Source organism: Salmo salar, chromosome ssa14 (assembly GCF_905237065.1).
Source record: "Salmo salar chromosome ssa14, Ssal_v3.1, whole genome shotgun sequence".
Classification (NCBI taxonomy): Eukaryota; Metazoa; Chordata; class Actinopteri; order Salmoniformes; family Salmonidae; genus Salmo; species Salmo salar.
In genome coordinates this window covers 53,724,446-53,747,008 of record NC_059455.1, presented here as the reverse complement: position 1 = coordinate 53,747,008, position 22,563 = coordinate 53,724,446, and the positions used below count along the sequence as shown (strand labels likewise).

The window sequence follows — 22,563 nt, the reverse complement described above, 5'->3', positions numbered from 1 at the left end:
ATAGCCCATCTGTAAATAGCCCATCCAACTACCTCATCCCCATACTGTATTTATTTATTTATCTTGCTCCTTTGCACCCCAGTATCTCTACTTGCACATTCATCTTCTGCACATCTCACTCCAGTGTTTAATTGCTAAATTGTAATTATTTAGCCTCTATGGCCTATTTATTGCCTTACCTCCCTAATCTTACCTCATTTGCACACACTCTATATAGACCTTTCTATTGTGTTATTTACAGTATGTTTGTTTGTGTAACTCTGGGTTGTTGTTTGTATCGCACTGCTTTGCTTTGTCTTGGCTAGGTCGCAGTTGTAAATGAGAACTTGTTCTCTACTGGCCTACCTGGTTAGATAAAGGTGAAATAAAAAATTGCATTCACCTGGTCAGTCTGTCATGGAAAGAGCAGGTGTTCCTAATGTTTTGTACACTACAACCCACACAGTAAAAGACAGTAGGGGGATGTTCCACATAGCCTACACGTTATCTTTCTGGCTTAAGATTCCTACTAGGTCTAGCTATAACATGATGTTGATGGATTCCTACTAGGTCTAGCTATATCATGATGTTGATGGATTCCTACTAGGTCTAGCTATAACATGATGTTGATGGATTCCTACTAGGTCTAGCTATAGCATGATGTTGATGGATTCCTACTAGGTCTAGCTATAGCATGATGTTGATGGATTCCTACCAGGTCTAGCTATAGCATGATGTTGATGGATTCCTACTAGGTCTAGCTATAGCATGATGTTGATGGATTCCTACTAGGTCTAGCTATAACATGATGTTGATGGATTCCTACTAGGTCTAGCTATAACATGATGTTGATGGATTCCTACTAGGTCTAGCTATAGCATGATGTTGATGGATTCCTACTAGGTCTAGCTATAGCATGATGTTGATGGATTCCTACTAGGCCTAGCTATAACATGATTTTAATGGGATTTTTCATAATGGTATACCACTTTTCCAGGCGTTTTTAAAGATCTGTTAATCTGTAGGATTTGTGTGGGACTGTCTGGACTAAATTAACCTATTGTTTACCAAAAGGCTCTTTATAAGCTCTTTATAAGATTTAATCTTAGATTAAATGTCTGTGACACTTCAACCAGAGACGACGACAAAAACCCCTCTAGATTGCTGACCTGCATAGATGTCTAATAATACCAGGCCTGTTGAGATCAGCATACTCCTCTGTCTGCTGCGTGTTCAACCCAAAAATCTCTACTGTGTGTTTGTACATGCACTGCAAGTCATTCTTGGGCCATATTATTATTATATAGGTAGGTTGCCATGTATCATATAGTTTGAAACCACTTTCTCTTTGGCATATCTTACTTCATTTTGTTAGTGTAAAGACAGCCTAAGTCATGTTATGTCCATATTGTGTCCCAACTGGCAACCTAGTGTCTATTACAGCCATTAAGTCAACACCGTGTCCCAACTGGCAACCTAGTGTCTATTACAGCCATTAAGTCAACACCGTGTCCCAACTGGCAACCTAGTGTCTATTACAGCCATTATGTCAACACCGTGTCCCAACTGGCAACCTAGTGTCTATTACAGCCATTATGTCAACACCGTGTCCTAACTGGCAACCTAGTGTCTATTACAGCCATTATGTCAACACCGTGTCCCAACTGGCAACCTAGTGTCTATTACAGCCATTTTGTCAACACCGTGTCCCAACTGGCAACCTAGTGTCTATTACAGCCATTATGTCAACACCGTGTCCCAACTGGCAACCTAGTGTCTATTACAGCCATTATGTCAACACCGTGTCCCAACTGGCAACCTATTTCCCGTATTGCACTACTTTTGACCAGGGCCAACGTGAAGTGTGTCAGCTCCATTCATTAGGCTGCAACAAGCCCGGTTAAACATCACCACTTCTCTGAGCAGTGGACGGCCCGGTTAAACATCACCCCTCTGAGCAGTGGACGGCCCGGTTAAACATCAGCAGACTGACCAGGGTTTTCGTTAGGAACATTTGACCGGCAGAATTTTTATTTACCGGACATTTTGAGAAAGTTACCAGACCCGTGTGCGTTGGGTGTGTATCCTGATTAGGGCGTCCACCCACGGTGCTCAGAATGACAGAAATCACGTTTTGCACTATGGCCATTCATCTTAACAGAACATGCAAGTCGAGGATGCAATGACGTGCGTTTTGAAGATGTTAGAGTAACTGTCCACATGTACTTTTCCTCAGGCCAACAAGACCAGTAACGAACAGCAGAATCACTAGCCAACAAGACCAGTAACGAACAGCAGAATCACTAGCCAACAAGACCAGTAACGAACAGCAGAATCACTAGCCAGCAAGACCAGTAACGAACAGCAGAATCACTAGCCAGCAAGACCAGTAACGAACAGCAGAATCACTAGCCAGCAAGACCAGTAACGAACAGCAGAATCACTAGCCAGCAAGACCAGTAACGAACAGCAGAATCACTAGCCAGCAAGACCAGTAACGAACAGCAGAATCACTAGCCAGCAAGACCAGTAACGAACAGCAGAATCACTAGCCAGCAAGACCAGTAACGAACAGCAGAATCACTAGCCAGCAAGACCAGTAACGAACAGCAGAATCACTAGCCAGCAAGACCAGTAACGAACAGCAGAATCACTAGCCAGCAAGACCAGTAACGAACAGCAGAATCACTAGCCAGCAAGACCAGTAACGAACAGCAGAATCACTAGCCAGCAAGACCAGTAACGAACAGCAGAATCACTAGCCAGCAAGACCAGTAACGAACAGCAGAATCACTAGCCAACGAGACCAGTAACGACTAGCAGAATCACTAGCCTGTGCATAGGCTGAGCGTGAGTTTCCAGTTTGGGGAAGCACATCCATCAAAATACAACCTTTATAATAATACAGCGTTTTGTGCCTGCGTCACGGCATCTGCAGACTGTAAGAGGGACTACTATTCATAATGTGATAGATTGGATAGTCATAATTTAAGCTAATAATGTACACTGAACAAAAATATAAATGCAACATGTAAAGTGTTGGTCCCATGTTTCATGAGCTGAAATAAAAGATCCCAGAAATGTTCCATATTTACAAAAAGCTTATTTCTCTAATTTTGTGCACAAATTTTACATCCCTGTTAGTGAGCATTTCTCCTTTGCCAAGATAATCCATCCACCTGACAGGTGTGGCATTTTAAGAAGCTGATTAAACAGCATGATTATTAAACAGGTCCAAGTTGTGCTGGGGACAATAAAAGGCCACTTTAAACACAATGCCACAGATGTCTCAAGTTTTGAGGGGGCGTGCAATTTTAATTATGTATTTTTCCATGTACAGCGCATTATGTATTTTTCCATGTACAGCGCATTCCGACCCCTTGACTTTTTCCACATGATGTTACTTTACAGGCTTATTCTTTTTTTCATAATCTACATACTATACCCGATAGTGACAAAGCAAAAACAGGTTTTTAGAAATGTTTGTACATTTATAAAAATACAAAACTGGAATATCACATTTACATTTACATACAAGTATTCAGACCCTTTACTCAGTACTTTGTTGAAGCACATTTGGCAGTGATTACAGCCTCAAGTCTTCTTGGGTATGACGCTACAATCTTGGCACACCTGTATTTGGGGAGTTTCTCCCATTTCTTCTCTGCAGATCCTCTCAATCTCTGTCAGGTTGGATGGGGAATGTCGCTATTTTCAGGTCTCTCCAGTTCCGGGCTCTGGTTGGGCCACTTAAGGACTTGCAGAGTCTCGAAGCCACTCCTGCGTTGTCTTGGCTGTGTGCTTAGGGTCATTGTCCTGTTGGAAGGTGAACCTTCACCCCAGTCTGAGGTCCTGAGCGCTCTGGAGCAGGTTTTCAAAAGGTTCTCGCTGTACTTTGCGCTGTTCATTTTTACCTTTGTCTTGACTAGTCTCCCAGTTCCTGCCGCTGAAAAACATCCCCACAGCATGAGGCTGCCACCACCGTCTTCACCGTAGGGATGGTGCCAGGTTTTCTTCAGATGTGACGCTTGGCATTCAGGCCAAGGAGTTCAATCTTGGTTTCATCAAACCAGAGAAACTTGTTTCTCATGGTCTCAGAGTCCTTTAGGTGCCTTTTGGCAAACTCCAAGCGGGCTGTCATGTGCCTTTTACTGAGGAGTGGCTTCCTTCATGCCAGTCTACCATAAAGGCCTGATTAGTGGAGTGCTGCAGAGATGGTTGTCCTTCTGGAAGGTTCTCCCATCTCCACAGAAGAACTCTGGAGCTCTGTCAGAGTCCCCATTGGGTTCTTGGTCATCTTCCTAACCAAGGACCTTCTCCCCCGATTGCTCAGTTTGGCCGGGCAGCCAGCTCTAGGAAGAGTCTTGGTGGTTCCAAACTTCTATTTATGAATGATGAGGCCACTGTGTTCTTGGGTACCTTCAATAATGCAGACATTTTTGGTACCCTTCCCCAGATCTGTGCCTCGACACAATCCTGTCTCTGAGCTCTACGAACAATTCCTTCCAACTTCATGGCTTGGTTTTTGCTCTGACATGCACTGTCAACTGAATTTCGACTCGTGCACGCGCCTAAGCCCATTGTCCTCTGATCGGCCACTTGCCAAACGCGCAAATGTGTTTCAGCCTGGGGCTGCCTCGATATCATTCAGCTTTTTCCCGGGCTCTGAGAGCCTATGGGAGCCGTAGGAAGTGTCACGTTACAGCAAAGATCCTCAGTCTTCAATAAAAAGAGCCAAGATGAACAAGAACTTGTCAGACAGGCCACTTCCTGTTCAGAATCTTCTCAGGTTTTTGCCTGCCATATGAGTTCTGTTATACTCACAGACACCATTCAAACAGTTTTAGAAACTTTAGGGTGTTTTCTATCCAAAGCCAATAATTATATGCATATTCTAGTTACTGGGCAGGAGTAGTAACCAGATTAAATCGGGTACGTTTTTTTCCCGGCCGTGTCAATACTGCCCCCTACCCCCAACAGGTTAATAGTTATAAGATATCTAGCAGGCAAAGATTTAGTTGTGAATTCCATACTGTAACTTGGTCACCTGGTGCGTGTTGAACAATTGTGAGTGAATCACAAGGTTCCGGTCTCTGGTCGTTGTGTGTTTTATAAACAAACACCACATGACTCGGAACTACTGTAAGCTATATTATGTTCTTTGTCTCCTAACCAGGGACGTCACTAGACATTCAGAACATCCAGGGCCCTGAAGACCTGGGGCTGACTCCAGAGGGGGTGGGTTTTGATCCCGGCGTGTCTGAAATGAAGCGCCCCGCACTCTTGGCCTCTCATGCTAGCAGTGAACATTTTGCAAAAACATAACGCTATGTTGCATATCTCACTGCTTTGTTCCATGCGCTGTGCTCTCCTGACGCCTAATAATTAACACCTTCTTAATATTAATTCAATGGATTGTGGTCAATAAACCCATGGAATATGGTGTCAATATTTATCTGTTAGTCTATTGAAAACAAATACATTTGTACAATGACCACTTGTTGTTCCAAATACATCGTTATAGTTGTTGGTTAGCTAGCTAGCGAATTGTAGCTATATTTGCATTGACATGAAATCAAAATGCCTCAAAACACATCATGGTATCAAGAAAATGCTGAAATAAGCCACTGTCAGTAAGAGTGTCCATGATTGATTGAGCCTTAAGTTAGCTAGCTATTTCTATTAGTAATTTTTAGCACATTTGGACAGAACTGGATTAGACAGTAACACAATAGAACAATTTTTTTTTTTATATATACAGTGTGTGCAAATGGCATGAGGAGGTAAGGCAATAAATAGGCCATAGTAGCGAAGTAATTACAATTTATCAGATTAACATTGGAGTGATAGATGAGCAGATGATGGTGTGCAAGTAGAGATACTAGTGTGCAAAAGAGCAAAAAAGTAAATAAAAACAATATGGGGATGAGGTAGGTAGATTGGGCGGGCTATTTACAGATGGACTATGTACGGCTGCAGCGATTGGTTAGCTGCTCTGATAGCTGATGTTTAAAGTTAGTGAGGGAAATATAAGTCTCCAGCTTCAGCGATTTTTGCAATTCGTTCCAGTCACTAGCAGCAGAGAACTGGAAGGAAAGGCGGCCAAAGGGGGTGTTGGCTTGGGGGATGACCAGTGAGATATACCTGCTATCGTGACCAGTGAGCTGAGATAAGGCAGAGCTTTACCTAGCATAGACTTATAGATGACCTGGAGCCAGTGGGTCTGGCGACGAATATGTAGCGAGGGCCAGCCGACTAGAGCATACAGGTTGCAGTGGTGGGTGGTATAAGGGGCTTTGGTAACAAAGTAGCTACAAACATTCACATTTATTGAAACACTTTAAAGAAACAGTTTCAACAGTATTGAAAAACAATCCCGTGGGTTTTTCTTAGTACCCCGGTATACGGTATATACAGTGGGCTGAAGATGTCACTATAATAATGAGTCAAATCAATCAGCAAAACCCATATCTTATTTTTTTTAACTCTAGGGGAAGCTAATGATCCTCTGGCCAAATCATTTAGTAGCCTATTTTCAATTAGTTTTATTTTTGTATAGACAGGAGTACGTTCATTTGGCTATATAATTTTGGCAAAGCTTAGCTTCCCCTAGCCTTATGGACGCGCCGCCTATGAGCCTATCAATCTACTATCCCCATAGTAGAAAAGTTGACCTATTCTATTGGTCAGCTTGTCGTGCTGTGTGAGAAAGAAATTGCCTATTCCAAACAGACTCTGGGATAGTTGTGGGACGATAGATCCCAAATTCATACAACCAGTAGACCTAGGTTACATGAGTCTGATGCAACAGATCAGAACGTTTAGCTTAGAATGTTGATAAACTATTATTTCTTCACATTATAAGCGCAGCAATGCGCACAAGGAAGTAGGCTACGCACAAATGTACATTTTGGCTACCAGACATTAAAAGAAAGTTGATCAAACAAGCAAAGCATCAATACAGGATTAAGGTTGAATCCTACTACACAAGCTCTGACACTCGTCGGATGTGGCAGGGCATGAAAACTATTACCGACTACAAAGGGAAACCAAGAGACACGAGCTGCCCAGTGACGGGAGCCTACCAGAAGAGCTAAATGCCTTTTATGCTCGCTTCGAGGCAAGCAACACTAGAGCATGCAGGAGAGCACCAGCTGTTCCAGACAACTGTGTGATCACACTCTCGGTAGCCAATGTGAGCAAGACCTTCAAATAAGTCAACATTCACAAAGCCGCGGGGCCAGACGGATTACCAGGATGTGTACTCAGAGCATGCGCGGACCAACTGGCAAAGGTCTTCACTGACATTTTCAACCTCTCCCTGACCGAGTCTGTAATACCTACATGTTTCAAGCAGACCACTGTAGTCCCTGTGCCCAAGGAAGCGAAGGTAACCTGCCAAAATGATTACCGCCCTTTTGCACTCACGTCTGTAGCCATGAAGTGCTTTGAAAGGCTGGTCATGGCTCACATCAACACCATCACAGAAACCCTGGACCCACTCCAATTCACATACCACCCCACAGATCCACATATGATGTAATCTCTCTTGCACTCCACACTGCCCTTTCCCACCTGGACAAAAGGAACACCTATGTGAGAATGCTGTTCATTGACTACAGCTCAGTGTTCAACACCATAGTGCCCACGAAGCTCATTTCTAAGCTAAGGACCCTGGGAATAAACACCTCCCTCTGCAACTGGATCCTGGACTTCCTGACGGGCCGCCCCCAGGTGGTAAGGGTAGGTAACAACAGGTCTGCCACTCTGATCCTTAACACTGGGCCCCTTAGGGTTGTGTACTTAGTCCCCTCCTGTACTCCCTGTTCACCCATGACTGCGTGGCCAAACACGACTCCAACACCATCATTAAGTTTGCTGATGACACCAAAGTGGTAGGCCTGATCACCGACAATGATGAGACAGTCTATAGGGAAGAGGTCAGAGAACTGGCAGTGTGGTGCCAGGACAACAACCTCTCCCTCAATGTGAGCAAGACAAAGGAAGCTGATTGTGGACTATAGGAAAAGGCGGGCCGAACAGGCCCCTATTAACATCGACGGGGCTGTAGTGGAGCGGGTCGAGAGTTTCAAGTTCCTTGGTGTCCACATCACCAACGAACTATCATGGTCCAAACATGCCAAGACAGTCATGAAGAGGGCACGACAAAACCTTTTCCACCTCATGAGACTGAAAAGATTTGGCACCATCGAGAGCATCCTGACCGGTTGCATCACCGCCTGGTACGGCAACTGCTCGGCATCTGACCGTAAGGCGCTACAGAGGGTAGTGTGTACGGCCCAGTACATCACTGGGGCCAAGCTTCCTGCCATCCAGGACCTATATAATAGGCGGTGTCAGAGGAAAGCCCATAAAATTGTCAGACTCCAGTCACCCAAGTTATAGACTGTGTTTTCTCTGCTACCGCACGGCAAGTGGTACCGTAGCGCCAAGTCTAGGTACAAAAGGCTCCTTAACAGCTTCTACCCCCAAGCCATAAGACTGCTGAACAATTAATAAAATGGCCACTGGACTATTACATTGACCCCCCCCCCACATTTGTTTTCTACACTGCTGCTACTCGCTGTTAATATCTATGCATAGTTACTTCACCTCTACCTACATGTACAAATTACCTCAACTAACCTGTACCCCCGCACACTGACTCGGGTCCGGTACCCCCTGTATATAGCCTCGTTTTTGTTATTTTATTGTTACTATTTATTAATTTTTAACTTTTGAAAATACTTTCCAAATAAACTAAACTCTTTCTTGAACTGAACTGTTGTTTAAGGGCTTGTAAGTAAGCATTTCACGGTAAGGTCTACACTTGTTGTATTCAGCGCATGTGACAAATAAAGTTTGATTTGAAAACCAATGGAACATAGGCTACTGGTTTCAAATGGTAAATCACATTATATTGGTCACCTAAACGTACTTAACAGATGTTGTTGTGGGTGTAGGGAAATGCTTGTGTTTCTATCTCCAACAGTGCAGTAATATCTAACAATACATAAGGGGCTCCTGAGTGGCGCAGCGGTCTAAGGCACTGCATCTCAGTGCTGGAGGCGTCACTACAGACCCTGGTTCAGCGGTCTAAGGCACTGCATCTCAGTGCTGGAGGCGTCACTACAGACCCTGGTTCAGCGGTGTAAGGCACTGCATCTCAGTGCTGGAGGCGTCACTGCAGACCCTGGTTCAGCGGTCTAAGACACTGCATCTCAGTACTGGAGGCGTCACTACAGACCCTGGTTCAGCGGTCTAAGGCACTGCATCTCAGTGCTAGAGGCGTCACTACAGACCCTGGTTCGATTCCAGGCGGTATCACAGCCGGCCGTGATTGGGAGTCCCATAGAGCGGCGCGCAATTGGTCCAGCGTCGTTAGGGTTTGGCCGGTGTAGGCCGTCATTGTAAATAAGAATTTGTTCTTAACTGACTTGCTTTGTTAAATAAAGGTTGAATGAATGAATGAATGAATAAATAAATAACAATACACACATCTCAAATTAAAAGAATGAAATTAAGAAATGTATAAATATTAGGAAGAGCAATGTCGGGGTGGCATTGACTAAAATACAGTAGAATACAGGATATACATATGAAATGAGTAAAATAGTATGTAAACATTAAAGTGATCAGGGATTCCATGTCTATGTGTATTGGGCAGCAGCCTCTAAGGTGCAGGGTTGAGTCACCGGGTGGTAGCCGGCTAGTGATGGCTGTTTAACAGTCTGATGGCCTTGAGATAGAAGCTGTTTTTCAGTCCCTGTTTTGATCATGTCCTTGATGATCTTTATATATGGAAGTGTATTTATTAAATAATTGCTTCCACTGATATGGTCAGATTTTTGCCTAGGCTACTTTGAAGCAAGGTTAAACATGACTCATAATATGTAGTAAAACGTCTTTGATGTCTTTTATTCCCCCAGTAAGACAAGTGTCCTTGATGTCTTTATTGTACAGACACTCTTTTGGCGACTCCTCAGAGTTGTCGTTCTGTCTGTCCACAACAACTGACATGAGAGAGGGAGGTCCGTTCCAATAAGCAGAGAGCCGGGCTGGAGAGGGCGAGGCAGAGAGAGCTGAGCTGGAGAGAGCAAGGGGTGAAAGGACAGACAGAGAGAGGCAGAGAGCGCTAGAGAGAGCTTGGCCGGGAAAAGAGAGAGCCAGAGAGAGGGGGGTGATAGGACAGAGCGGCAAAGAGCACTAGAGAGAAAGCTTGGCTGGGGAAAGGGAGAGAGGGGTGTATTTTTAGAGCTGGAGCTCACACTAGATAACACTTCCTGCCTCTAGCTGTAGGATGAGGTGGGCTCTGGTTTCTGGACCTGACCAGTAGCTGTACTGTAGGATGAGGTGGGCTCTGGTTTCTGGACCTGACCAGTAGCTGTACTGTAGGATGAGACGGGCTCTGGTTTCTGGACCTGACCAGTAGCTGTAGGATGAGGTGGGTTCTGGTTTCTGGACCTGACCAGTAGCTGTACTGTAGGATGAGACGGGCTCTGGTTTCTGGACCTGACCAGTAGCTGTAGGATGAGGTGGGCTCTGGTTTCTGGACCTGACCAGTAGCTGTACTGTAGGATGAGGTGGGCTCTGGTTTCTGGACCTGACCAGTAGCTGTAGGATGAGACGGGTTCTGGTTTCTGGACCTGACCAGTAGCTGTACTGTAGGATGAGACGGGCTCTGGTTTCTGGACCTGACCAGTAGCTGTACTGTAGGATGAGACGGGCTCTGGTTTCTGGACCTGACCAATAGCTGTACTGTAGGATGAGACGGGTTCTGGTTTCTGGACCTGACCAGTAGCTGTACTGTAGGATGAGACGGGTTCTGGTTTCTGGACCTGACCAGTAGCTGTACAGTAGGATGAGACGGGCTCTGGTTTTTGGACCTGACCAGTAGCTGTAGGATGAGGTGGGTTCTGGTTTCTGGACCTGACCAGTAGCTGTACTGTAGGATGAGACGGGCTCTGGTTTCTGGACCTGACCAGTAGCTGTAGGATGAGGTGGGCTCTGGTTTCTGGACCTGACCAGTAGCTGTACTGTAGGATGAGGTGGGCTCTGGTTTCTGGACCTGACCAGTAGCTGTAGGATGAGACGGGTTCTGGTTTCTGGACCTGACCAGTAGCTGTACTGTAGGATGAGACGGGCTCTGGTTTCTGGACCTGACCAGTAGCTGTACTGTAGGATGAGACGGGCTCTGGTTTCTGGACCTGACCAATAGCTGTACTGTAGGATGAGACGGGTTCTGGTTTCTGGACCTGACCAGTAGCTGTACTGTAGGATGAGACGGGTTCTGGTTTCTGGACCTGACCAGTAGCTGTACTGTAGGATGAGACGGGCTCTGGTTTCTGGACCTGACCAGTAGCTGTACTGTAGGATGAGACGGGCTCTGGTTTCTGGACCTGACCAGTAGCTGTACTGTAGGATAAGACGGGCTCTGGTTTCTGGACCTGACCAGTAGCTGTACTGTAGGATGAGGTTGGCTCTGGTTTCTGGACCTGATCAGTAGCTGTACTGTAGGATGAGATGGGCTCTGGTTTCTGGACCTGACCAGTAGCTGTACTGTAGGGTGAGACGGGCTCTGGTTTCTGGACCTGACCAATAGCTGTACTGTAGGGTGAGACGGGCTCTGGTTTCTGGACCTGACCAGTAGCTGAACTGTAGGATGAGGTGGGCTCTGGTTTCTGGACCTGATCAGTAGCTGTACTGTAGGATGAGGTGGGCTCTGGTTTCTGGACCTGACCTGTAGCTGTACTGTAGGGTGAGACGGGCTCTGGTTTCTGGACCTGACCAGTAGCTGTACTGTAGGATGAGACGGGCTCTGGTTTCTGGACCTGACCTGTAGCTGTACTGTAGGATGAGACGGGCTCTGGTTTCTAACTCCGTCAGTCAGACGCTGAGCAGGCAGCTGCAGTAAATGACATACGGCTTTCAACATGCAAGACTTCCGTTCTGCTTTCTGTCCTGGATAATTCCCCTCTCCTCCTCCGCCTTTTAGTTCTGTTTGACGATCAGAGGGTTCAAGGAAAAATGGATGTCTACCTACAAAGATACCGCCCAGAGCACTATGCAAAATGACTAAATGTATATTGTAACAAATAGTAGCTGAAAGGTAGCTGACTAATGTCAGAGAAAATTCTGCACATTCTAATACTTTGTTTAAGTTTCATGTCCTTTACTTTTATCTAATTAAAATGGTTAACACTAAAATGGTGTAATTTTGTTATTACGAACATGCAATGAAAAGTTATTATGATTGGTTTCCAGATATGTCCTGCTGTGCTATCTAGGTTGCGTCTTTTTCACAACGCAGTTAAGCCAAAATCACGGCCTGTTATTCAGAGGGGCCATTTGACCCGTAGGCAATAGGGGGCAATTTGGGATGTAGGCAATTGCAGAAAGCTTGGCCTCAGTGATGTACTGGGCCGTACGCACTACCCTCTGTAGCGCCTTGCGGTCAGATGCCGAGCAGTTGCCATACCAGGCGGTGATGCAACCGTCAGGATGCTCTTGATGGTGCAGCTGTAGAACTTTTTGAGGATCTGGGGAACCATGCCAAAGCTTTTTAGTTTCCTGAGGGGGAAAAGGTTTTGTCGTCCCCTCTTCACGACTGTCTTGGTGTGTTTGGACCATGATAGATCGTTGGTGATGTGGACACCAAGGAACTTGAAACTCTCGACCCGCTCCACTACAGCCCCGTTGATTTTAATGGGGGCCTGTTCGGCCCTCCTTTTCCTATAGTCCACGATCAGCTCCTTTGTCTTGCTCACATTGAGGGAGAGGTTGTTGTCCTGGCACCACACTGCCAGTTCTCTGAATTCCTCCCTATAGACTGTCTCATCGTTGTCGGTGATCAGGCCTACCACTGTTGTGTCATCAGCAAACTTAATGATGGTGTTGGAGTTGTTTGGCCACGCAGTCGTGGGTGAACAGGGAGTACAGGAGGGGACTAAGTACACAACCCTGAGGGGCCCCAGTGTTAAGGATCAGCGTGGCTGACGTGTTGTTGCCTACCCTTACCACCTGGGGGCGGCCCGTCAGGTAGTCCAGGATCCAGTTGCAGAGGGAGGTGTTTAGTCCCAGGGTCCTTGGCTTAGTGATGAGCTTTGAGGGCACTATGGTGTTGAACGCTGAGCTGTAGTCAATGAACAGCATTCTCACATAGGTGTTCCTTTTGTCCAGGTGGGAAAGGGCAGTGTGGAGTGTGATTGAGATTGCGTCATCTGTGGATCTGTTGGGGTGGTTTGCGAATTGGAGCGGGTCTAGGGTAACTTCATGGCTACCGACGTGAGTGCTACAGGGCGGTAATTATTTAGGGAGGTTACCTTCGCTTCCTTGGGCACAGGTGGTGGACTGGTAGACTGCTTGAAACATGTAGGTAATACAGACTCAGTCAGGGAGAGGTTGAAAATGTCAGTGAAGACCTTTGCCAGTTGGTCCGCGCATGCTTTGAGTACACGTCATGGTAATACATCTGGCCCCGCGGCTTTGTGAATGTGGACCTTTTTGAAGGTCTTGCTCACATTGACTACTGAGAGCGTTGTCCCAGTCATTCAGAACAGCTGGTGCTCTCGTGCATGCTTCAGTGTTGCTTGCCTCGAAGCGAGCATAAAAGGCATTTAGCTCATCTGGTAGGCTCACGTCACTGGGCAGCTCGCGTCTGGGTTTCCCTTTGTAGTCGGTAATAGTTTACAAGCCCTGCCACATCCGACGAGCGTCGGAGCCGGTGCAGTACGATTCAATCTTAATCCTCTATTGACCCTTTGCTTGTTTGATGGTTCGCCTAAGGGCATAGCGGGATTTCTTATAGGCATCCGGATTAGTGTCCTGCCCCTTGAAAGCGGAAGCTTTAGCCTTTAGCTCAATGCGGATGTTGCCTGTAATCCATGGCTTCTGGTTGGGATATGTACGTACGGTCACTGAGGGGAAGACGTCGTCGATGAAGCTGATGACTGAGGTACTTCTCAATGCCATTGGGTGAATCCCGGAACATATTCCAGTCTGTGCTAGCGCGGACGCTACGCTACAGGACTGTTTTGCTATCTGACCACTTCCGTATTGAACGAGTCACTGGTACTTCCTACTTTTAGTTTTTTCTTGTAAGCAGGAATCAGGAGGATAGAAAAATGGTTGTATTTGCCAAATGGAGGTCAGGGGAGAGCTTTGTGTGCATCTCTGTGTGTGGAGTAAGGGTGGTCTAGGATTTGTTTTCCCCCCTCTGGTTGCACATGTGACATGCTGATAGAAATGAGGTAAAACTGATTTGAGTTTCTCTAGATTAAAGTCCCCGGCCACTAGGAGCGCCGCTTCTGGGTGAACATTTTCTTCTTTGCTTATGGCCTTAGGTCTTGGCCTTGGTTGAGTGCGCTCTTAGTGCCAGCATCGGTCTGTGTAGACGGCTACAAATAATATAGATGAGAACTCTCTTTGTAGATCGTGCCCTAGAAACACGGTGCGCCAGACACCACGCTCTAGAAACACGGTGCCGCCCTAGAAACACGGTGCACCAGACACCACGCCCTAGAAACACTGTGCCGCCCTAGAAACACGGGGCGCCAGACACCACGCTCTAGAAACACGGGGCGCCAGACACCACGGTCTAGAAACACGGTGCGCCAGACACCACGGTCTAGAAACACGGTGCGCCAGACACCACGCTCTAGAAACACGGTGCGCCAGACACCACGCTCTAGAAACACGGTGCGCCAGACACCACGCTCTAGAAACACGGTGCGCCAGACACCACGCTCTAGAAACACGGTGCGCCAGACACCACGCTCAAGGAACACGGTGCGCCAGACACCACGCTCAAGGAACACGGTGCGCCAGACACCACGCTCTAGAAACACGGTGCGCCAGACACCACGCTTTAGAAACACGGGGCGCCAGACACCACGGTCTAGAAACACGGTGCGCCAGACACCACGGTCTAGAAACACGGTGCGCCAGACACCACGCTCTAGAAACACGGTGCGCCAGACACCACGCTCTAGAAACACGGTGCGCCAGACACCACGCTCTAGAAACACGGTGCGCCAGACACCACGCTCTAGAAACACGGTGCGCCAGACACCACGCTCTAGAAACACGGTGCGCCAGACACCACGCTCTAGAAACACGGTGCGCCAGACACCACGCTCAAGGAACACGGTGCGCCAGACACCACGCTCTAGAAACACGGTGCGCCAGACACCACGCTCTAGAAACACGGTGCGCCAGACACCACGCTCTAGAAACACGGTGCGCCAGACACCACGCTCTAGAAACACGGTGCGCCAGACACCACGCTCTAGAAACACGGTGCGCCAGACACCACGCTCTAGAAACACGGTGCGCCAGACACCACGCTCTAGAAACACGGTGCGCCAGACACCACGCTCTAGAAACACGGTGCGCCAGACACCACGCTCTAGAAACACGGTGCGCCAGACACCACGCTCTAGAAACACGGTGCGCCAGACACCACGCTCTAGAAACACGGTGCGCCAGACACCACGCTCTAGAAACACGGTGCGCCAGACACCACGCTCTAGAAACACGGTGCGCCAGACACCACGCTCTAGAAACACGGTGCTGCCCTAGAAACACGGTGCAACAGACACCACGCTCTAGAAACACGGTGCGCCAGACACCACGCTCTAGAAACACTGTGCCGCCCTAGAAACTCGGTGCCCCAAACACCACACTCTAGAAACACTGCGCGCCCTTGGGACACTGCGCACTCTAGGGACACTGCGCGCTCTAGGGACACTGCGCGCCGTTCATGAAGTTCTTAAAATAAAGCATTGTTTTATGAACACAACAAAATAATCCTCAAGTCCATGTTGCCGCTAATGGCACCAACAAGTGGTGCAATGGAGTTTGGAGAACTGGAAATGTCTGTACTTGGCGCTCGTGGAAATGGAGAAAGGTGGTTCGATGAGAGAGCAGTAGAAAGCTGGCATCCTCACCGATTTGATTCAAACACGTTGTTGAACTACAGCATGCTATAGCTACCTAGCTGTTGGTGTGTGTATACGAGATCCATTTTAATTGCTATGTTGTAGATTAATGGAGTATTTCCTGATTATAACAGTTAACGTTCTGTCTCTTCCCCCAGGTGTAGAGCTGTTGGGTTAGCCCGTCTGTCCAACCAACCGCGCTCCACCAGGTGTATCAGACCGCTGGGAATGACTGCACCTTCACAACCTCGCCAGGAGTGGGCCCTGGAGGACGACGCCCACATCAATCACACAGCCAGGAGCTAGGAGCACCTTCCTTCCTTTAGCTAGGATAGCCTCTCTTAGTTCGCTAGTGTGAGTCCAGTCCTAGGTTGAGATGCAGCTTTGATACTGGTGGTGATTGGAGAAGAAAGAAAGAGCCACGAACCCACAGAAGAGGATGGCTCATCAGTTCACCTGATCTTTACGCTCTACCCTCACCGTTGCTAACTTGATTAGTAGTTATCAGCTCAACCGTTGAAGTCCGTAGGACCTCATAAAGAGTATATTCACACTCACACATTCAGTACTAGCCCTGCACTGTGTGTGGTGACTTGGCTCTCTCCACCTCTCCGTTCCCCTCCACGCCCCCTGCCGGTCTGGTGGATGTTTTGGCGGCTCTGAGGACTGCATGGCAGTGGAGTAATCGTGGAGAGGCCAGGGTACCACAAACTTATGGACTTTGACAAGAGAGGAGGAGGAGGAGGAAAGGGGGAGGCAGAGGAAGGGAAGAGGATGTCGAAGTCCGGAGGGAGCCGGTCGGGGCATGGTAGTCGCAGCTCGGGGAGCGGCTCCGGGGTGCTCATGGTAGGCCCTAACTTCCGGGTCGGGAAGAAGATCGGCTGTGGGAACTTTGGAGAGCTACGCCTGGGGAAGAACCTGTACACTAATGAATATGTGGCTATCAAACTGGTGAGTGGATCTAATGCTATAACATGTTATATGAACATGAGGTTGAACCGTAGACTGTTCTCTCTGCTACCGCACGGCAAGCGGTACCGGAGCGCCAAGTCTAGGACCAAACCGCCAAGCCATAAGACTCCTAAACATCTAATCAAATGACTACTCAGACTATTTGCATTGCCCCCCCACCCCCTCTTTTATGCCACAGCTACTCTTTTATTACCTATGCATAGCCACTTTAATAACTCTACCTACATGTACATAATTACCTCAATTACCTCGACACCGGTACCCCACACACATTGACTGTATATAGCCCCGCTATTGTTATTTACTGCTGCACTTTAATTATTTGTTATTCTTATCTCTTACTTTTTTAGGGATTTTCTTAAAACTGCATTGTTGGTTAAGGTCTTGTAAGTAAGCGTTTCACTGTAAGGTCTACACCAGTTGTATTCGGCGCATGTGACAAATTAAATTAGATTTTTAAGTAGCTAGCAAGCTAGCCAACCTTAGCCTGTTAGCTTGGGAGCTTGACTGCCATTGGGAGGTCAGAATGCTCGGATCAACCTTACACCTCGATCAGAGAATCCAGTGTGCGCTCTGAACTCTCCAAGAGCGAAACGATTTGGATTTAGAAGGATGCTTTCTTTTGCGAAATAGGAAGCCGATTCTAGATTTAACTTTGGATTGGAGATTAATGTGAGTCTGGAAGGAGAGTTTACAGTCTAAACAGACACCTAGGTATTTGTAGTTGTCCATATATTCCACAAGTCAGAGCCGTCCAAAGTAGTGATGCTAGACGGGCGGGCAGGTGCAGGCAGCGATCGGTTGAAGAGCATGCATTTAGTTTTACTTGCATTTAAGAGCAGTTGGAGGCCACGGAAGGAGTGTTTTATGGCATTGAAGCTCGTCTGGAGGTTAGTTAACACAGAAGGGCCAGAAGTATACAAAATGGTGTCGTCTGCGTAGAGGTGAATCAGAAAATCACCAGCAGCAAGAGCGACATCATTGATATATACAGAGAAGAGAGTCGGCCCAAGAATTGAACCCTGTGGCACCCCCATAGAGACTGCCAGAGGTCCGGACAACAGGCCCTCCGATTTGACACACTGAACTCTATCAGAGAAGTAGTTGGTGAACCAGGCGAGGCAGTCATTTGAGGAACCAAGGCTATTGAGTCTGCCGATGAGGATGTGGTGAGTCGAAAGCCTTGGCCAGGTTGATGAAGATGGCTGCACAGTACTGTCTTTTATCGATGGCGGTTATGATGACGTTTAGGACCTTGAGCGTGGCTGAGGTTCACCCATGACCAGCTCTGAAACCAGATTGCATAGCGGAGAAGGTACGGTGGGATACGAAATGGTCGGTGATCTGTTTGTTAACTTGGCTTTCGAAGAGGCAGGGTAGGATAGATATAGGTCTGTAGCAGTTTGGGTTTAGAGTGTCTCCCCCTTTGAAGAAGGGGATGACTGCGGCAGCTTTTCAGTCTTTGTGGATCTCAGACGACACGAGAGGTTGAATAGGCTAGTAATAGGGCTTGCAGCAATTGCGGCGGATCATTTTGGGTGAAGGAGAAATGGGGGAGGCTTGGGCAAGTTGCTATGGGGGTTGCAGAGCTGTTGACCGGGGTAGGGGTAGCCAGGTGGAAAGCATGGCCAGCTGTAGAAAAATGCTTATTGAAATTCTCGATTATCGTGGATTTATCGGTGGTGACCGTGTTTCCTAGCCTCAGTGCAGTGGGCAGCTGGGAGGAGGTACTCTTATTCTCCATGGACTTCACAGTGTCCCAGAACTTTTTGGAGTTTGTGCTACAGGATGCAAATTTCTGTTAGGAAAACTAAGGCTAGCTTTTTCAAACTGACTGACTACATTGGTTCCTAACTTCCCTGAAAAGTTGCATATCACGGGGGCTATTCGATGCTAATGCAGAACGCCACAGGATGTTTTTGTGCTGTTCAAGGGCAGTCAGGTCTGGAGTGAACGAAAGGGCTATATCTGTTCCTGGTTCTACATTTTTTGAGTGGGTCATGCTTGGAGAAGAAAAGGAGCATATTTCTGGGTGTGGTAGAATAGATTCAAGGCATAATGTACAGACAAGGGTATGGTAGGATGTGAGTACAGTGGAGGTAAACCTAGGCGTTGAGTGACGATGAGAGGTTTAGTCTCTGGAGGCATCAATTAACATAGGCGAGGTCGCCGCATGTGTGGTGGGGTGGGACGAAAGAGCTATCTAAGGCATTTTGAGCGGGACTGGGGGCGCTACAGTGAAATAAAACAGTAAGAACTAGCCAAGACAGCAGTAGACAAGGCATTTTGACATTAGAGAGAGGCATAAAGCAATCACAGGTTTTGATCAGGAGAGCTAAGACAACAACGGGTAAATGGCGATGAATGGGAAGAGTGGGTCAGTTAGGTACATACAGGACCTGAGGCTGGGGCCGACTGGTAAACAAAATGAGGTGCTACAGAGGCCTGAATCGTCTGTCATAGAATGAGGTGCTACCGGGCCTGAAACGTCTGTCATAGAATGAGGTGCTACCGGGCCTGAAACGTCTGTCATAGAATGAGGTGCTACCGGGCCTGAAACATCTGTCATAGAATGAGGTGATACCGGGCCATTAGTATTATAACCACTGTTCGTATTAACCATTACTATTATAACCATTAGTATTATAACCACTGTTCATATTAACCATTAGTATTATAACCACTGTTCATATTAACCATTAGTATTATAACCCAAGTTGGGCTTGATACCATGTCTTGTTTTGAGGTGTTTGACTGATTTCATGTCAATGCTAATATGCTAAAATATTTGGGTGTTTTTGGTGCCAGGTGTTCTTAAATTCAGAGGGTTGGCAGAGCGTTTCCTCTTGGAGAGTTCAGAGCTCACACTGGATTCTCTGATCGAGGAGTAGGGGTGATCCGAGCATTCTGACCTCGCAATGGCAGTCAAGCACCCAAGCTAACAGGCTAAGGTTGGCTAGCTTGCTAGCTACTTCAAATTGTATTTGTCACATGCGCCGAATACAGGTGTCGACCTTACAGTGAAATGCTTCCTTACAAGGCCTTAACCAACAATGCAGTAAAAAAATGTTTTTATAACAAACACAAAAAACAAAAGCAATTCTTCCAGACCCAAATGGGAGAACGCCTCGCTCCCCCTAGCAGAGCTGGCTAGGTTGTTTTCATGTTATCTAGAGCGTCGGTGACTCTTAACTGTGTTGCTGGCAACAATTTAATTGTTTTTTTTTTGCCTATGTTTACTGACACCGGTTATATTCAACAGGTGTTGAGCGTTCGTAAATTCATCAGTAATTCTGCGCTTTCAGACGAGAACGCTCTGAAATCGGAGTAGATAGCCAGAGTGAATTTACGGTCGCACCCTTAATTAAATAGTGATCCATTCTGACTACTGACTTTGTCATCACACAGGACCACGTGCTGAGAATTATGGGCGGGCAGGCTACGAAGAGGCTAGATCTTTGTACGTGCACCTAAAGGGGGGTGGTATCCAGATGAGTGTAGAGTCAGCGTGCCTGTCAAGTGACGATAGCTGCCTAAAGGTTAAACGTACGTATCGTTAGGATCGTAAAAAAAAAATCGTAAGAAAAGCTATGCATGAAACGTAAACGTTAAAATAGATCTTTAAAACGTACAAACTCTTAAGTTACGACTAGGAATGAACATTTACACGTTCAATTCTTACTTTACGTCTCCCTTTACTCGGTTACAGATCTTTCTTTTTTTACGCGTACAAACTTTTGTCAGTAATGTGGCATCTGCCATGGACATAAACCCGAACGTAGCTAGTTGAAATTAGCTAGTCAATCAAGCAACTCCAGCCCGGACGTTAGAGTTGCTTTGCAGCTTCCGGTTTCAATAAAAGTCTAGAGCTTGTTTTAGACCTGCATTCAATAACGACGTTATACCAGTAGATGGTGTACTAAAGGCTTGGGCCTTCAGCAAATGACTCGTGTGAGAATGATAAAGACACAGAAGAGCCTTGTCTAGAATAACCACCCGAGCTGCGAAATAGAAATAAATATGATTTAAGCTAGGCCTATTCCTCTATCTAAATATGCCATGCCGTTGTGTGTCATTTAATTGCATAGTTTATTTGTATAGCCGCGTGGGGCTAATGTGGTGATCATGTCACCACATGAATCACACTTTTTCCAGTATTTGGGAGCACGGACTGTAAGCCTTATATTAGTCATTATGACTGTTGTATTTGTGAATTCTACATTTTAATAGTTTTTTTTACATTTTAGTCATTTAGCAGACGCTCTTATTCAGAGTGACTTACAGTAGTGAATACATACATTTCATAAAAAAAATTTTCTCCGTACTGGTCCCCCGTGGGAAGCGAACCCACAACCCTGGCATTGCAAACACCATGCTCTACCAACTGAGCCACACGGGACCAATTCTACTCTGTATGTAGGCTTGTTATAGCCATTTGCGTCACACAGAGGATACAGTTGAAGTCGGAAGTTTACATACACCTTAGCCAAATACATTTAAACTCAGTTTTTCACAATTCCTGACATTTAGTCCTAGTAATAATTCCCTGTCTTTAGGTCAGTTAGGATCACCACTTTATTTTAAGAATGTGAAATGTCAGAATAATAGTAGAGAGAATGATTTATTTCAGCTTTTATTTCTTTCATCATATTCCCAGTGGGTCAGAAGTGTCCATACACTCAATTAGTATTTGGTAGCATTGCCTTTAAAATGTTTAACTTGGATCAAATGTTTCAGGTAGCCTTCCACAAGCTTCCCACAATAAGTTGGGTGAATTTTGGCCCATTCCTCCTGACAGAGCTGGTGTAACTGAGTCAGGTTTGTAGGCCTCCTTGCTCGCACATGCTTTTTCAGTTCTGCCCACATATATTTTCTATAGGATTGAGGTTAGGGCTTTGTGATGGCCACTCCAATAACTTGACTTTGTCATCCTTAAGCCATTTTGCCACAACTTTGGAAGTATGCTTGGGGTCATTGTCCATTTGGAAGACCCATTTGCGACCAAGCTTTAACTTCCTGACTGATGTCTTGAGATGTTGCTTCAATATATCCACATAATTTTCCTCCCTCATGATGCCATCTATTTTGTGAAGTGCACCAGTCCTTCCTTCAGCAAAGCACCCCCACAACATGATGCTGCCACCTCCATTCTTCAGGGTTGGGATGGTGTTCTTCGGCTTGCAAGACTTCCCCCTTTTTCCTCCAAACATAACGATGGTCATTATGGCCAAACAGTTCTATTTTTGTTTCATAAGACCAGAGGACATTTCTCCAAAAAGTACGATCTTTGTCCCCATGTGCAGTTGCAAACCGTAGTCTGGCTTTTTTATGGTGGTTTTGGAGCAGTGGCTTCTTCCTTGCTGAACGGCCTTTCAGGTTATGTCGATATAGGACTCGTTTTACTGTGGATATAGATACTTTTGTACCTGTTTCCTCCAGCATCTTGACAAGGTTCTTTGCTGCTGTTCTGGGATAGATTTGCACTTTTACTGGTTATGAATCATGTTTCCTGGTAGATACTACTGGTTATGAATCATTATTCCTGGTAGATTCATGATTCCTGGTGGATACTACTGGTTATGATTCATTATTCCTGGTAGATTCATTGTTCCTGGTAGATACTACTGGTTATGATTCATTATTCCTGGTAGATACTACTGGTTATGATTCATTA

At 46.4% G+C, this 22,563-nt stretch overlaps 1 protein-coding gene across 4 annotated transcripts in view; it reads left to right on the top strand.

Moving 5' to 3' along the window:
- Positions 1-22,563, top strand: part of LOC106569837 (casein kinase I) — a 57,408-nt gene that overhangs the window by 4,499 nt on the left and 30,346 nt on the right. For all 4 annotated transcript variants that reach the window (XM_045694570.1, XM_045694568.1, XM_045694567.1 and 1 more), the window contains exon 2: positions 16,076-16,868. In XM_045694570.1, coding sequence (XP_045550526.1) covers positions 16,632-16,868 — 237 coding nt within the window. In that variant the 5' untranslated portion in view covers positions 16,076-16,631. The remainder of the gene's footprint in view (positions 1-16,075; positions 16,869-22,563) is intronic.